We start from the raw sequence: 18,576 nt of genomic DNA on the forward strand, positions 1-18,576 counted from the left end.
AGGGCTCATAACTGGGACCTTTACTGTTTTCACTTTACACGCTTCCACTTGGATCAATCATTAGAAAACATAGCATTAATTTTCATTTGCAGACAACACCCAGTTATACCTTTCTTTTAGAAACAAATTTTTCCGATGTTCTCCTTAATTAGATGTGCCAAAGAGTTAAAGGAGTGGATGGATGAGAACTACTTGTCTTTAAACACAGATAAAACAGAGATGCTAATTATTGGAGGGAATAATGCTGATTACAACAATATTTTGTTATTATTTAACTCAGTAGGAATCACCGTTAGTTTTACTGAATCAGCCCCCAATCTAATCTAGGCATTATCTTTGACTCTAGCATGTCATTTAAAGCTCACATTGTAACAGTCGACTCACTCTCCAAAACTGGCAGCTACACCACCAAGACCTGTGGCCTGGCAAGTTGAGGACGTTAGACCCGACAAGCTGTACTTCTTCCAAATAAACTTTCCACAATCGAGATTCAAAAATAAGCCAAAAAACAAACCATATGTAAAATAATAAAGTATATTGATAAAAAAAGAAATGAACAAACTCCAAACAATATATATATCATACCCCCAACCAACCCCAACATAACATTCAACCCCAAAAGTGTCTGGCGGAAAGTAATAATAAAAAGAAAAAGTGCAGCACAAAGTTAATATACAGTATAAACCCTCCCTTGACCCCACATTGAACACGAACTCAATAAGACACACAGAAAGCATGAAACGTACATAAAAGTCCAGGGGCCTCATGCATAACACCGTGTGTAGAACTCACACTATAACATGGTGTCAGCACAAACGGAAATGTTCGTACGCACAAAAAAATCCAGACGCATAAATCTATGTGTTTGCCAACCTCCACGTTCTTCCGCTACATACAGTAAATCCTGGTCAGCGTTTAAAGTAACAAACGTGCACACACCTGCTGACCCGCCCCAACTCCTCCCAGAATTACACCTCTTTGAATATGCAAATCAATATAAATAGCCCTTAAGCTCTGCGTTCAGTAAAAAGACAATGGCAAAAGCACAGGGGAAAATAGAAGAATTTCAGCGAATACCAAGTGGAGGCAAAGAAAAACGTACTATTTGTTGGTTTAAACAGTGATATAAACAACAAAAGGAAGTTGATCAAGTAACAGAGTGTCGGAGAAACTCGAAAGCTCAAGTTCACAAAGTCGCACAGTGCCCAAAATAAAAAAGAAGTTGTCAATATCAATGCCTACCGTCTGAGTGTCATATGGAAGCTTATTAGGGTACAGAGAAAAAAATAGGCACACAGTGGGAAAAAGCACAAAATGTCAACTTTCATCTCGAAATTTCTACTTTAATCACGCAGTTTATTTTGTCATTAAAGTAGAACATTATAAACTTCATCTTAAAATCGTTTAATTTACTAGTTGCTTAAATCCCATCGTATGTAAAGTAGCACGTTAAATGCTTTGTTTTGTATTTGATCTTCTGTGTGTGAATCACTACGTGTTTCTTAAACGGGCTTTCTCTTCCTCCGACAGGACACAGAATCCATTACATTTGTGATATTACAGCTCTTTGAATAATTAAAATACTGAGTTGTATACGTGATATCATTTTCATGATGAGAGGGGTTATAGCATGTTATTAAACATGGGAATTCAGTGGCGCAGTGATTGTTCCTGCCTCACGCAAGATGCTTGCTGTGCCGTGTGCGATCTTCGATGAAATAATTTATTGCAGCAGTACTGCCTCTTTTAAACGCACTAACCTCCAATTCCTATCCTTGCTTTTCTTTCGCCAAATACCCAATCGCCACGCAATCAGCTCTGTAATAGACATTAAGCCATCTGTAAGCTTAGAACACTGATTCTTCAAAACTTTTAAGCAACATTGAAATATCTTCGTAGTACATGTTTAATTATTCAATCCATGTATCCTTCCAGTGTCGCGCCAGCCACAGCAAGAATACCGCGCGAGGCAGGAACAATCTGTGAATGGAGCGCCAGCTCCTCGCTAGTGCTGCGGCACTGTGTCCTCACATGTTTAATTATTAACAATATAGATTATTTAAATGATGTTAACATTTTATCTGTATAAAATGTTGGTAGAGAAGTTTAGAGAAGGCCAGAAGGAGTTGCATTGTGTCTTTGTGGACCTGGAGAAAGCATATGACAGGGTGCCTTGAGAGGAGTTGTGGTATTGTATGAGGAAGTCAGGAGTGGCAGAGAAGTACATAAGAGTTGTACAGGATATGTACGAGGGAAGTGTGACAGTGGTGAGGTCTGCCGTAGGAGTGATGGATGCATTCAAGGTAGAGGTGGGATTACACCCGGGATCGGCTCTGAGCCCTTTCTTATTTTCAATGGTGATGGACAGGTTGACAGACGAGATTGACAGGAGTCCCCGTGGACTATGATGTTTGCTGATGACATTGTGATCTGTAGCCATAATAGGGAGCAGGTTGAGGAGACCCTGGAGAGGTGGAGATATGCTCTAGAGAGGAGAGGAATGAAGGTCAGTAGGAACAAGACAGAATACATGTGTGTAAATGAGAGGGAGGTCAGTGGAATGGTGAGGATGCAGGGAGTAAAGTTGGCGAAGGTGGATGAGTTTAAATACTTGGGATCAACAGTACAGAGTAATGGGGATTGTGGAAGAGAAGTGAAAAAGAGAGTGCAGGCAGGGTGGAATGGGTGGAGAAGAGTGTCAGGAGTAATTTGTGACAGACAGATATCAGCAAGAGTGAAAGGGAAGGTCTACAGGACGGTAGTGTGACCAGCTATGTTATATGGATTGGAGACGGTGGCACTGACCAGAAAGCAGGAGACAGAGCTGGATGTGGTAGAGTTAAAGATGCTGAGATTTGCATTGGGTGTGACGAGGATGGATAGGATTAGAAATGAGTACATTAGAGGGTCAGCTCAAGTTGGACGGTTGGGAGACAAAGTCAGAGAGGTGAGATTGCGTTGGTTTGGACATGTGCAGAGGAGAGATGCTGGGTATATTGGGAGAAGGAGGCTAAGGATAGAGCTGCCAGGCAAGAGAAAAAGAGGAAGGCCTAAGAGAAGGTTTATGGATGTAATGAGAGAGAACATGCAGGTGATGAGTGTAACAGAACAAGATGCAGAGGACAGAAAGATACGGAAGAAGATGATTCGCTGTGGCAACCCCTAACGGGAGCAGCCGGAAGAAGAAGAAGAATATGATAAACATATTTTCCTGCATTTCATCTTAAAAATTATATCGTCATCATATGTAAATATGCGCTTTATAAAATGGCACAGGTTGTGCAATATTATAACTATCTCTAGTTTACAGTGAGGTAATTGTACTTGTAGGTACAAACAGTTCTACAAGGAGCACTTGATGGACTGATTGAGTGCGTTTATAGTTCTTGGGATGAAACTGTTTCTGAACCGCGAGGAAATGGGGCTGAAGTGTTTGCCGCGTGAGAGCAGTTCAATAGACAGCATGGCTGAGGCAGCTCGTGCTTGATGCTGTATACTGATAATCTCTTTCCGATCAGCTGCTGTAGATCTGTGATTCCCCACTCAGATACAGTGATATAAATATTCCGAGTGGTGCAGTGAGAGTAATATGGAAAAAGATGATCCTCTGTGGCAAGCCCTAATGGGAGCAGCTGTAAGAAGAAGAAGGTGCAGTGAGAGTAACAACGCTAAAGCTGTTATGGTATTTGGAATAGTTTGACCATTGTGTGGACCATTATATTGTTACAGGTTAATTACAATCAGATGCATTAAACTAATAAACAATATGCGGTTAATTTAAGTGTATTTATAAAGCCAAGTCAGGGATGTGGATCTTAAAAAGAAAGGGTAACCACACTGGAACAGTAGCACTGCTTTGACGTTGGGTGCCGCCTGTTTGCAAAACTGAGCGGAGAACTTGCGTACGACAGGGTTGGAGCTACCGTGGAAATGTGTGTGGCTTTACACAAAGTTTAAGTTTTATACATCGCGATTTGAGCGTGGAAACGGGACTACGCAACATTTTTGTGCGTATGCACTGTTTATACATGAGGCCCCAGAAGATTTAATGGAAAATGAATAATGATTGTGAACCTGGTTTAGATGCAAAAAGTTTCCTATGGAAACTACACAGATGAAAATGATGGCTTGCTCCTCTCCCCAAACAACAAGAAACAGTCTCACCGTGCTTATCCTCGGTATGTGGCGTAATCCAGAACGCCGGGGTTTTGTGGTGCAAAGATTTGTTGTTGGCCGTTTAAAGTGGCACGTAGACAAAGGTGTGAATGATTTAGATCGGTGCTTTCTCCTGTCTCTGTAGTTTTTTTCTTTCTGTCCCTCCATTTAAAAAGCGAATTATCAGATGCAGGTGATGGGATTGACAGGACCGATTATCATGAGGGACAACGGTTCCACAGTGTTATCATTCCCTTTTTGCTTCCAGGGGAGCATACTTACAAACACACAGACCATGTAAACAGGACAACACAACAAAAGACGGGACTCAGCACAAAATACATTTACGATGACATTAATCATGTAGCACCGCTACAACATTACAAAATTGTCCAAAACATGTTTTTTTCCATCTTAAGAATGTTGGAAAATTAAGGTATTTTTCTAAATATGCAGGATACTCAGAAACTAATTCATGCATTTATATCTAGTAGGATTTACTACTGCAATGCGGAGTTCACTGGCTGTTCAAATTGCTCTTTATACTGTACAGCTTTCAATTAATTCAAAATGCTGCTGCAAGAATTATTTCAAGAAAAAGAAAATACAAACAAATAACTCCAGTCCTCAAGTCTATGCACTGGCTCCTGTTGAAATTTAAGGCAGATCTCAAAATCCTGCTTTGAACATATAAATCCTTAAATGGCAAGGCCCTGCTTACTTACCTGAGGTTATCATTAACCTGCCTGCTTATGATTCCAAGGATTAATAAAATATCACCGGGCTCTGAAGATATGGAATGGTCTGCCTGCTACTATAAGAAGTGTGCCTTCAGTCTCAGCTTTCAAATCCCATCTGAACACTCACTATTTTAGTTTAGCATACCTTGACTAGAGCCGCTGACTTGCTGTGCATACTGCATCTCTGTTGTTAGTCATCTATCTTACTAAACCACAGTTAATATATGCACGGCAGACGCACCGAGGCAGTGCCCGCCCCAGAGTCCACAGTCAAACGCACGCATGTGCACTGCGGCCTTGGCGCCCGCCCCAGAGTCAAACGCAGCGGCTTCCCAAAACGCGGCGGCGCCCGCCCCAGAGTCAAATGCAGTGGCTTCCCAGCGTCAGTAGGTGGCGCCCAAATAACACAACATGCTGCGCCATGGCGCCCGCCCCAGAGTCAAATGCAGCGGCTTCCCAAAACGCGCCGGCTTCCCAGAGTCAGTAGGTGGCACCCAAACAACACAACCTGTACAGTCATAGATGCAAACAATGAACAAAGGCGCCCACACAAAGAAACCGCTTTAGTTCAAATAGGGTTATTGAATTAAATGGAAACTTTACCATGCCTGCGACCTGTGAACTACACCTGAGGTAAAGCGTGCACGCCAGGTTGTACAGCCGCCCGGACGCGACCGCCCACACCACCGCATATACCCTCCATGATATTTCATCACGCAGCGGCTTCCCACCGAGGCGTATTACGCTGTTGCGCACGCCCCAGAGTAAAACGCAGCAGCTTCCCAGAATCAGTAGGTGGCGCCCAAACAACACAACCTGTACACTTCACTTGCTCTAATCCACTGTGCCAGTAATATAGATCACATAACGGTCACAGACTCAAACCCAGCGGCTTCCCACACTCAGTGGCTGGCACACGAACACCACAACCTGTAAACTACACTTGCTGTGCTCCACTCTGCCAGCAGTCGGTGTCAGCAAAGGCAACAGAATCACGTCTCCACAAAACGAAACCGCTTTAGTACAGATATGCTTATGTAATTAAATGACATTTCCCCAGACGCACCCACCCTCCATGATACGTCATCCATCCAAATATCGGATGGAACAGAAACTGATTGCCATTCTTGGATTTCCGATTCGCTAGCGAATCACGGGCTTACTCGTTGGTACTAAAACATAAATAAGATGATATTTACAATTTGTTACTAATGCTCTCCAATTCTGGGTGTCTTCTCTGTATCCTCGTGTGACACTTGGTGCCACTGCTCTACTGCCAAGTTGTTTGCCTGCCTAAGGAAAAGTTATCTCTGATAGAGGAGCACTGGAATCATTGGGGATATCTGATTGGCCAGCCAGCACTGATTCAGCTGTGGAATGGCCAATAGGAGGAGGCAGCTCGTTGGCTGAGCTCTCCAGGACTCTGAACAAATCTGTAATCCCATATATGATAGTTTTGTATTTAGTGATATAATCTAATCTTGTATTTTGTATATTATTGTCTTATTGTACATTATTGTATTATATTTCTGAGGTGGCCATGATAGATTGCCCATCTCGCTCTATGAAGAGGAAGACTTGTGTTCTATTTTGTGTGTTGTATTTGGTACATTTTTTGACACTTATTGTATGCCCATCCTACCTAGAAGGTGATCTCCCACTGAAGTGCCTTTCCCAAGATCTCTTGCATTTTTTTCCCTACAAGGACCTTTTCCTTGCAAGTTTTTTCTTGTCCTCTTAGGTGTTCAGGGCTGTGGGGTTTGGGGGCAAAGTATCGAGGGGGGGGGGGGGGGGATTGTTTGTCAAAAACACTGGTGTCTTTTTATGAGCTCATCATTATCCAGCGTTTCCAAAACATTCAGCCTTTCCTAGGATGTGTGATCGATCTCGGCCTAAAAGCCATCTTCTGGTAGCTGCTTACATCCTGGTGAAATTAGGAGTAATTTCCTAAATTAGGAATATTGATAAAATGCTTTTATACATACCTGTACTTCTAGAAGTAGGACTAAATTTGCATCACTGTTGGATTTTCTGTTTTTTCTACTCTGAGACCCTCGATAAATACAGGCACTGACCCGGCATTACTGTAGGCCACTGGGCTTAGCTGAACGTTCCAAGCTGTTCCTGGTACGTATCTGGCCATGTCAGAAGCAACAGCATTTCTTAAAAAAGTCCATTTTTGTAGGAGGATAAGCTGTTCAGTTGTATTATCGTATGACACTGACATAGTGCGCTGTTCCTGTTAGAGTGCTTAATGTGACATTACATATGGAATGGCTTTTCCGAGCAGCCTGCATTTATTGACATTTGGTACAGTTATGCTCTTGGGAGTGTTTTTTCCCCCCACGTATCCTAATCTCCCCAACAAGGACGCAAATTTCCCGGGTCAGAGCCTTCCTTACTGCGGTGCAGCTGCCATCTGCTGTTATTGTCACTAATGCTGTCATTTGATGGACTTCAGCCTGTGTGTCGCGCTGCACAAGTCGCTTCAGCCTGCACTGCCTCCTATAATCAGCTCTTCAGCTTGTGGCCAATTCTTTACATGTGTCACAATAAATAAATAAGTAACAATGCAGTGCGCTGCCTAATACACCAAGGACACCCACTCCTCTGTCCTGTTCAAATCCTTTTAAATCTTCAGTACGTCCTCATTGGCCCTGTGAACTGGACACACTCCATCACTGACAGCATCACACACACAAAGCTCAAGTCACACTTTCAGTCTCTGATTTTGCTTCCTGAACAATTTGGGTGTATCCAGTGCTTCTTCCATTTCATAATTTTGAGACCACTGTGCCCCCTGGGAACACTCAAATCTTTAGAAATAGTTCTGTCCCCTTGCCCTGACTGATCTCCATCTCATCACAATTTGACTGCGGAGGTCTTCAGAGAGATATGTGGACTTCATGGCTTGTTTCTGGTCCTGACGTACACTGTGAATTGTGGGGCCTTAGACAACACAGCGGTGTGCCTTTCTAAAACGATGTCCAATCAATTCAGTTCGCCACAGGTGGACTGCAATCACGTTCTGGAAACATCTCAAGGAGAATTAAAGCAAACACGATGCATCTGACCACAGTTTGGGTCTGAACACTGATAAAAATTAAAAACTGAAACCTCTCCTTTCTAACAAATTTGCAAACCTTTCTGAAAACATGTTCACTTTATCGTGATGGGTTACTCAGTGCAGACTGATGGGCAAAAATGGCAAATTTATCCTTTTAAAATTAAATCTACAACAGAATAAAGTGTGCAGAGTCCAAGAACTGTGCTAATCCACTGTACTGTATATTGTACATAATTGTACATTCATGTTTCAGGCTAATTATACTTTTTTTGTATTTTTTGTCAAATTTTCTGAGGAGACAGAACTCACTTGACAAGCTCATTACAATTGCAGATGACAGCAGTGTCGTTAGAAATTCTTACCTGGTCAGGCTCATTTTCATGCATTCATTTAAAATGAAATCCAAACAATAAATAATTTTTAAATCCACTGTATATGTTAAAAATATGCTTAGAAATGACCATAATGCAAGTTAATTACAAGACTGGGTGTAACGTTTCTTCTTTTTCAGTATTTCAGCACAAATCTTGTTGTTTCCATCCATCCATTGTCCAACCCGCTGAATCCGAACACAGGGTCACGGGGGTCTGCTGGAGCCAATCCCAGCCAACACAGGGCACAAGGCAGGAACCAATCCCGGGCAGGGTGCCAACCCACCGCAGGACACACACAAACACACCCACACACCAAGCACACACTAGGGCCAATTTAGAATCGCCAATCCACCTAACCTGCATGTCTTTGGACTGTGGGAAGAAACCCACGCAGACACGGGGAGAACATGCAAACTCCACGCAGGGAGGACCCGGGAAGCGAACCCGGGTCTCCTAACTGCGAGGCAGCAGCACTACCACTGCGCCACTGTGCCGCCCATCTTGTTGTTTCCTACATCTTAAAACATAAAGAGTTTACAGAAGATGGCCTTCCATTTTTGAGACAGCCGGGTATAAATTAATATCCATCTCAGTGAAAGGATAAAAGCTCAATAATTTGATTTAAGTTTATGTTTTTAAATGACGAATGACAAATACGAAACAAAAGCCTTTATTTAGAGAAAAGGGAGGCGGACGATGAATCACAAAACAATTGTTAAACAAAAATGTTTCCAGGTCAGTACAATTCCACTGATTATTACTCTTCTGTAGAAAATGAACAAAACCTTGCAGTACAAGAGCATTTCCGAGTGGATCTGACAGACACCTGTATCTTAACCACGTCACTTTTTATAACAGTCACCTCCTTCAATAAAACACAAGTTGCAAATAAAAATAAAATTGGTCCAAAAGTAAGGAACGACACAAACGAGAGACGTTTTTGCGTTTTGTTTTCTCAGACCTGCCGAGAACAATTTCTAAAGGGAAGGTCAAAGATAAGGGTGTATCACAAACATGATGGTAAACTTGGGCTTTAAAAACAGAGGAGACAATTGAACAACATGAATTTCCCCCCATCATGTAAGAGTAAGTTGAACTCGCCACTAATCCAAAGCCATTCAGTTCGTTCTTGTGGAGCGCTCACAGCACCTGCGCCAGTTTCCAGCTATAATTAAGTAAAGCTAAAGTAATTATAAAGGATACGTCACCTACAAAACACAAAGACACAGTAAAACCGAACAATTCCAACTTGATAAAAACCCTCCATGACAACTGCAGACGTCAAAGGCTGACTCGGCCTGCCAAGCTGAGGAGCGACGGCCTCACAGCCTTGCCGTGGTGTTCAGTTATGGGCCAGAAGGAGACCAGCAACGTCACAACTGACGACAAACGCAGACCGAAGGCTGCTGCACAAAGTCGCATGGAATTCCATGTTCTTCTCTCTATCTTTCTGTGCAAACAGCATTTCAAACATTCTGGTGACAAACTTAGCATCAGATTGTGTCACTTCTCCATCGAAACTCTGAACTGAAATGGCTGACGTGCTGTGACCTTATAAATTAGGCTGTGCACAGTAAACAGACAGCGAGATAAAACGTTAAAAGTGTTTACTTTCACTTTGGGCTAATAAAACGGTGGGGTCGGTTTATAAATGATTTGCGTTGGACAGCAGTGACGCGTCACGCCACATGTCACGCCAGGGCACCTACGGCTTTAATGAGAGCAGAAAGAGAAGAACTGTCGGGGGCCGAAGTAATGAGCCTTATGTGCCACCATGATGGCATTTGTGACAAAATCACACAGGAGAAAATGAACATTTGGAATAACTACACGAAAGAACTGAATACCTGCAGAGGAATACGCTGTTAAAAGTGCTCGGGTCCCCCCACATACATAACAAGCAGTTATTCTGCATTAAAAGATAAAAGCATTAATTCTAAATGTTAACAAAAACATATGGGCCTTAACAAATAAACTAAAATATTAATTTGATGTGGTGCAACTTGCTTAAATGGTTGCACAAGCAAGCAATATTTGTTTTGTCGTCGTTAATCATTTAATTTAAAATGGCTTCAAATTTTAGCTTTTTTTTAGGTTAATAGTTCAGAATTTTGCATTTGGCTCAGACGTCTTGCTATGTAAGTTTCGCTGTATTTCTACCGGACTGTTTCAGGAAACGAATGGAGGTTCGGTATATACAATGGCTTATAACATAGTAGCACCCCAGAAAAGGACCACTAAGTTGCTGTTAACTAACATCGCTTTGTTATTCAGTATCTGGCATTAATTAATTTTAAAAACGGTCAGGCCTTCCCCTCAGTTAGCATCCTTAACTGTTGAACAATGAAGATCACGCTAAAACAAGCAAATTTCCTTACATGAAGGGATGGACTAAACTGGTGCTCATCACAACACCGCTTCTTCCTCTTTGAAGACAAACACAACTATTCAACAAACATGGACGATGCTACCTCTACTACTTGAAGTTATGAATAAAGTGAATATAAATTTCAGTACAGAAAGCGACACCAGCACATGGCCTACAATTATTTGCTCCCCAAAGCTCAGTGACAAGAATCCATTATGCAATAGCGCGCATGTAATAAGTAGAATGAAATGTACGTAAATATTATTAGACAGGCTTCAAACCAAGTATTGCGGCGCCATGAGCACTTCAACGAAGCCCATATGAAGGCGGCGAAGGAGTGCTGGCTGGGCATTCTCATGACTTTAGGCTTCTTTACAATTACTGCAGGTCTAACCTGACGGCAACGTTTCCAAGCTAAGACACAGCTTTCCAGATTAGCAAAGAATTAAATTATATTTACACACAAATTTACATTTTATACAATTCTTTGCAAAAGCAAAGAGAAGTGTGCCAATCAGTGCTGAACGGGTACGGTTAGGTGACACTGAATGGATGCCGGACACAAGAATACTCGACTCTACGTCACAGCAGAGTTCGGGTAAAGTAGGAACTATAAATAATACAATTTATTTTCCGAAAATGTAATCCTTGTTCTCAAAATATTCTGGCCTAACTACTGTGCATTTATTTCCCTACAAATGTAGGAATCAAAAATGGAGATCACATTTAAGTAAACAGCAGCAACACTGAAAGGGGAAAATTGTCCAAAACAGTACTGCTTATTTCTTTAGGAATGGACGTCAATCCTTTGTGACTTTAGTACAGTCTTCCCCTTGACAGTTAAAGGAGTACACATTTCGACTAAATTCAGGATTCAGATCTTTGCAGCCTTCCTTCATTTGTTTTCTGTACTCCTCATTGTTTGTCCTCTGTACTTTATTCTGAATATAATGGAACTCCTCTTTTAGCAGTCAGATGGACAACTAGAACTGCTCAAATTTAAAAGTCACACAGAACTTTGTTTATAAGGAAGTGTTTCAAAAAGATGAGGGGGCATGGGAGGAGGATGTTCTCTTCCACTATCATTCCAGTTAAGAGTCATTGTCCAGTTAGGGGACACAAATCAGTCAGGAACATCAATGCACAGTTTTGGTGGCGGTACAAAATATTTGCCTGGGCTCTGGGTGATCACAACAGTCTTTTTGCGGAACATGGGAGCAATTTTTGGTGGTTCAGGTGTAGGAGTCTCTTCAGATTCTTCAATATCTTCATGATGGAGGTCATAAGAGATGTTCCCATACTCTCTTAAGAAAGGAAAGATTTCTAGGAGAAACTGACAGAAGTCCTTGCGGATGCCAAACCACCCTGGAACAAAAAAAATATTCAATTTATATATTAAACTTACTTCTAATGGTGTCTCGACATACCCCACTAACATGAGAAATCACAGATCAGATTTACGCTGCTCAGAACATTTTTCTTAAAATAACACAACATAGCATTCCCTTACCTGTTTAAACTAATTCAGGGTTTTAGTGAGCCAGAGATTATGCAGAAAGTAACTGGCACCAGGCAGGAAACAGAGCTGGACTGGGCACCAGATGTAGGCGAGGCTGGATGACTGCATGTGACCACATCAGGAACGTCTGTCGCTAGATGTGCATGTATTTATTTAATTCTCCAATAGTGATATTCTACACTTATTCATCAGTGTACAAGATAAGTACCGTCTCTTACTGTACCATAATGCTGTGGTAGGTCTCGTCGTATGCCAACAGTTTGGCTTCTGCCTCCACCCCAGTGCCTGCTTGGCATTTTGCACAAACCCCAGTCACAGCAGCCCACTCCTCTTGCTCCTTGAAACTGAAGCGGGTAAGTGACATGATGCTCATGTCCACAAATGTAAAAAAAATAAAACTTATGTAGAAATATGAATATGAAAGATGGCTCAGTGACACTTAAAAGTGCAGTTTACAAAATTCTCCGTAAATAAAAACAGAATCAGTGTTCAATAATAAATAATTAAAAACAATCCACTAAAACCAAAAACATCTGGAGAAATGCAAATATAAGTGTCCTCTCCATGAATGGTGTCGTACCACCAACTTTGTCCCATTACTTCAGAAAAACTAGCTGATGACCATCTTGCATCATTTACTCCATCATCACACAAGATTGCTCACGTACAGTTAGGCCCATAAATATTTGGACAGACAACTTTTTTCTAATTTTGGTTCTGTACATTACCACAATGAATTTTAAATGAAACAACTCAGATGCAGTTGAAGTGCAGACTTTCAGCTTTAGCTCAGTGGGGTGAACAAAACGATTGCATAAAAATGTGAGGCAACTAAAGCATTTTTTTTAACACAATCCCTTCATTTCAGGGGCTCAAAAGTAATTGGACAAATTAAATAACTGGAAATAAAATGTTCATTTCTAATACTTGGTTGAAAACCCTTTGCTGGCAATGACAGCCTGAAGTCTTGAACTCATGGACATCACCAGATGCTGGGTTTCCTCCTTTTTAATGCTCTGCCAGGCCTTTACTGCAGCGGCTTTCAGTTGCTGTTTGTTTGTGGGCCTTTCTGTCTGAAGTTTAGTCTTCAACAAGTGGAATGCATGCTCAGTTGGGTTAAGATCAGGTGACTGACTTGGCCATTCAAGAATTTCCCACTTCTTTGCTTTAATAAACTCCTGGGTTGCTTTGGCTGTATGTTTTGGGTCATTGTCCATCTGTATCATGAAACGCCGCCCAATCAGATTTACTGCATTTAGCTGGATTTGACGAGACGGTATGTCTCTGAACACCTCAGAATTCATTCGGCTGCTTCTGTCCTGTGTCACATCATCAATAAACACTAGTGTCCCAGTGCCACTGGCAGCCATGCACGCCCAAGCCATCACACTGCCTCCACCATGTTTTACAGATGATGTGGTATGCTTTGGATAATGAGCTGTTCCACGCCTTCTCCAAACTTTTTTCTTGCCATCATTCTGGTAGAGGTTGATCTTGGTTTCAACTGTCAAAAGAATGTTTTTCCAGAACTGTGCTGGCTTTTTTAGATGTTCTTTAGCAAAGTCCAATCTAGTCTTTCTATTCTTGAGGCTTATGAGTGGCTTGCACCTTGCACTGCACCCTCTGTATTTACTTTCATGCAGTCTTCTCTTTATGGTAGACTTGGATATCGAAACGCCTACCCCCTGGAGAGTGTTGTTCACTTGGTTGGCTGTTGTGAAGGGGTTTCTCTTCACCATGGAAATGATTCTGCGATCATCCACCACTGTTGTCTTCTGTGGACGTCCAAGTCTTTTAGCGTTGCTGAGTTCACCAGTGCTTTCTTTCTTTCTCAGGATGTACCAAACTGTAGATTTTGCCACTCATAATATTGTAACAATTTCTCAGATGGGTTTTTTCTGTTTTCGCAGCTTAAGGATGGCTTCTTTCACCTGCATGGAGAGCTCCTTTGACCGCATGTTGTCTGTTCACAGCAAAATCTTCCACATGCAAGCACCACACCTCAAATCAACTCCAGGCCTTTTATCTGCTTAATTGATAATGACATAACGACGGACTTGCCCACACCTGCCCTTGAAATAGCCTTTGAGTCAATTGTCCAATTACTTTTGAGCCCCTGAAATGAAGGGATTGTGTTAAAAAAATGCTTTAGTTGCGTCACATTTTTATGCAATCGTTTTGTTCACCCCACTGAATTAAAGCTGAAAGTCTGCACTTCAACTGCATCTGAGCTGTTTCATTTAAAATTCATTGTGGTAATGTACAGAACCAAAATTAGAAAAACGTCTCTGTCCAAATATTTATGGACCTAACTGTAAATCCTGAGCCGTAAACTCTGTCTGCCTTCAGCTATAAACCTCGACGCAGAACATGGCCTCCCCAACTTTCTCACTATTCCTTCCCTCGTGGAATTGTGATGATTAAAAAGAGTCGAAGTCTCCCCTACACCTGCTGCAGCACCGCAGGTTCAACACTTCCTTTGGGACTGCACTCAGACTTCAAGAAATGTTCACCTCCTTCCAGACCTCCATCCTTACATGCACTCCTGAGAATCTCCAGCCTGTTTGCATCTTGTTGCCTTTAATTCCGTACACACAAACACCATTACGTCTACTTTTTCCTTCTCTCCTGATTTCTGTACTTTTACCAGCAAAGTCAATGTCAATAAATAAATCCCTGGCAATCGGAAGGTTGCCGGTTCGAATCCCGTAAATGCCAATAGGGACTCTGCTCTGTTGGGCCCTTGAGCAAGGCCCTTAACCTGCAATTGCTGAGCGCTTTGAGTAGTGAGAAAAGTGCTATATAAATGCAAAGATTTATTATTATTATTAATAATGGCACATGCGTCATTGCTAACCTCCACACTATCTGCTCTGCTCACAGTACTTCCCATTGCTGTGCAGAAAGATAAAACTGTCAATCCAACCACACTTGCTGTTCACAGCACCATTCTGTGGCACGATGTGTCATAAGGAGTTATTGTTTGAGTAATCAAAAATCCATCAACTATTGGTTTGGGGTTGAGATTTAAACAGCTACAGTTAATGTATAAAGACGTACATTATCTTGTAATGGAAAAAACATTCATAGCCTAGTAGCCCTCCTAAAATTCCCAGAAACACCATGTCCCTACCTGCATGAAAAATATATTTAATTATCATCACATTATTTTTAGCAAGTGTCTTTATTTTGGAAATTATGTAACAACAACTTACAGTGATTTCCCCCTTTTTGTCCAAAGGTTGTTGCCATCAGTGTTATAAGGGACAGCCACAAGGGAATGAAGATAGGAACATAAGGGAATTTGTTGTGATTATCCAGTCTGTGAACCAGAAGAATCTGTAACAAAATGGTGATTGACTTGTTTAAATGATCACATTTCAAGAACACTGCACTTACAAACAGTTTTATAAACACACTATTATTGCAATCTCTTAACCACTAAATCGACTTCAGGATAATAGCATGTCTCAGGACACCACAAGGAGGCTATCAACCCTCCTAAACAAGATGGAGCCCAACCTAAAATCTGTGAGACAACAACACAACCCAAGGCTTAAGCATAAAAAAAGTATTGTGCCATTGTCTTTTGTCTATCAGCAACACTATGTAAGATTTCAGTTTTTGATTTTTAATAAATTTGCATATCTTTCAGAAGCCATGTTTTAACTTTTGACTTTATGGGTAGAGTCAGTATAGATTTATGGGCAAAATGGCAAATTTAAAATTAAACAGAATAAAGTGTGCAGAATGTAAAGGAGTCTGAGAACTTTCTTAATCCATTGTATATTGTACATAATTGTACATGCATGTTTCATGGCAATTATACTTTTGTTTTGTATTTTTGTCCCAAAAAGCAAAGTGTGTGAATACTTTTCGAATCCACTGTATATACACAGTAAGTGAGGGTTAGGTTCCTATATGCATGAGGTACATATACAAATTAAGTCTTAATGCCCTTTCTCATCTTATGAACGAGAAAAAAAAACAAAACAAAGTCTGGCAAGATTTTTTAAAAATGTGCTAACACACCATCATCTTGGCAGTTACTCAAGGTATACTGTACCTTACTACAGTTCACCGTTTGTGTCAGGAGTAGATACCGGTGAAACAATATCACAGTGTTCCATCATGCTGCTACGTTTACAGACCACTCTTGCGGCAGTCTGTCAAATGGCGTGCAGCAGTACACTCGTGTGCTGCTCACCTGTCTTTTCTAATTATCTTGAGCATCATGACTCCAAAAAAAGGTGACAGAAAAGCCCAAGAAAAACTGAAAGGCATTTTCTTTCAACTGGAAACTTGAAGACATAAAGTGTAGATATACAGCATTACTGAACAGCGTTTATTGAAGGCCAATGTCTAATTAGGGCTTGTTTTGAGGACTAATGTTATTATTAAACTTTACCAGTATCGCCCTCAACCATGGATTCCTCATCTATAGTTTCAGTTATCTGTGGTTTGAAAATATCTTAATACATAATTCGCCAGCCTACTCACTCACTCACGTCCGCCCAAAGCCTTCTGCGCAGTCGCCTTCTGCGTAGCTGCCTGAAAAACCTTACGAGACCGACATCGAGGCAGGCGGCGGATTTACGGCCGCGAAAATTCAAAGAGAAAGGCGACTTTGACCGACATCCAACCCCAACATCACGGCAGGCGGCGGATTTACGGCCACAAAAATTCAAAGTGAAAGGTGACTTCGAATAAAGCTCTAGAGGCCTGAAGGGCGATTTCGACTACAGCTCGAGGCCTAATTACGCATTCTGATTGAATTACGCATTCATTCAATACACCTATATCAGGTTTGTGGTGCTTATACTTATTACTATTCCACTTGTGCCTGTTTCATCTTACGTTGTCGAAACGGGCTCTTTGTCTAGTTAAATAATAAAAATCACCCAGAAATTAGAAATTCATAAAACAGAATTAACCATGCACTCACCTGTAAAGAATGCATCCAGCATGAATGATCCTGTTGTCCACTGTTTTGACATCACCCACTCCGGCCATCCTCCCACTAACCGTTAGTCATGCTATATTATAGCATCTACAGTGTAAAAGTTACCCACGCGTGCAGTATAACTCTAAATATAACTAACTTTTCCTAATACAATAAAACCACACTATGGATTTGCACTAACCCATTTTGCAACTCCCGCAATTTACTCTTCCCTTTTCAAAGCAGAAAAAAAAAATTCTGCAAAAATTCTCATGCAGCAGTAATAACAGGTTTGTGATGTCCTTCTCATCTCCAGGAGCTGCACACATGCTACACTGAATGGATCAAACGGTGTCTACCTGGTGCGTGGGTAAGCTTTTGAAAACCATTCGTGAGGGGCAGGGGCTTGCAATCATTCCCTACAAATGAGGAATTGCCAGTAAGTGCATGTCATAAGGCCCTGCCCTTTGTATACACTACCTATTGCTACTATCAACTGGATAGTTTGGAGAGGTCCTCAGATCAGCACTGCCATAGTGTTTAACAGCCTCTGGTGGAGCGCTTAGATTGAACTTGACAATATAGGATTTAAAAGTCTTAACACGTTTCTGCAGAAGGATCATTACCGAACCTGCAGGGGAGAGAGCAGACTGCTGGTGTATCCACTTGACCTCATCTCCCTACTTTGAGCAGACATCCTGCCAGAACCCAACTACATTTTTTCCCCATAGGATCAATAACCTATCCGCATGTGGTTTGCGTATCTGTAGGGTTTTTCAGTAATGAAGCCCCCATGGATTGACTGCATATTAGTGCTGGGCGGTATACCAGTTAATACCGAAAACCGTTTTTTATTTTTGTTATGATATGGATTTTTCTTATACCGCAACACCGGTTTAAATTGCCTAAACAAAGTTCGGAATGTGGCGCTACGGGAAACTGTTTAAGGGGGACCTTTTTCACTGCTACACCAGTGTGGCGCGGGGACTCTTTTTCACTGCTACACTGCTAAACACGAATGCAACAAAGTACATGCGGTAGTGGAGGTATTGCGCGGTGAAAATGGACAGAGAATATTGCCGAAACTGAAGCTATAGCAGACGATAAAGTTGAAAATGATGACATAGAAGAACTTTTGCTGGAAAAAGGAGTCACGTCTGTTGTCTGGAGATACTTTGGGTTTAAAAGGTCGGATGTGGACCATTATGTTCAAATGTGTAAATACTGTTTCTATACTACTGGATAATACTGCAAGCCAAGTTGTACTTGTTTTATTTGTTTTCAACACTGTGTAATGTACCTGGGTACTGTGTAATAGTGTGACGACATGTTGACTTTATTCTCGACATTTCCACTTTAATCTTGACGCTTATGACGAGAATAAAGTCGACATGTTATTCTCGACATTTCT

At 41.4% G+C, this 18,576-nt stretch overlaps 1 protein-coding gene across 1 annotated transcript in view; it reads right to left on the bottom strand.

Annotated features, from left to right (window-relative positions):
- Positions 1 to 11,066: 11,066 nt before the first annotated feature.
- tmem185 (transmembrane protein 185) overlaps positions 11,067 to 18,576 on the bottom strand; it is a 29,404-nt gene continuing 21,894 nt past the window's right edge. The window contains exons 6-7 of the mRNA XM_028816126.2: positions 15,439 to 15,562; positions 11,067 to 12,069 (exon numbers count right to left, since the gene is read on the bottom strand). Of these exons, the coding sequence (XP_028671959.1) occupies positions 11,828 to 12,069; positions 15,439 to 15,562 (366 nt within the window). The 3' untranslated portion in view covers positions 11,067 to 11,827. The remainder of the gene's footprint in view (positions 12,070 to 15,438; positions 15,563 to 18,576) is intronic.

Source organism: Erpetoichthys calabaricus, chromosome 12, assembly GCF_900747795.2.
Source record: "Erpetoichthys calabaricus chromosome 12, fErpCal1.3, whole genome shotgun sequence".
NCBI lineage: Eukaryota > Metazoa > Chordata > Cladistia > Polypteriformes > Polypteridae > Erpetoichthys > Erpetoichthys calabaricus.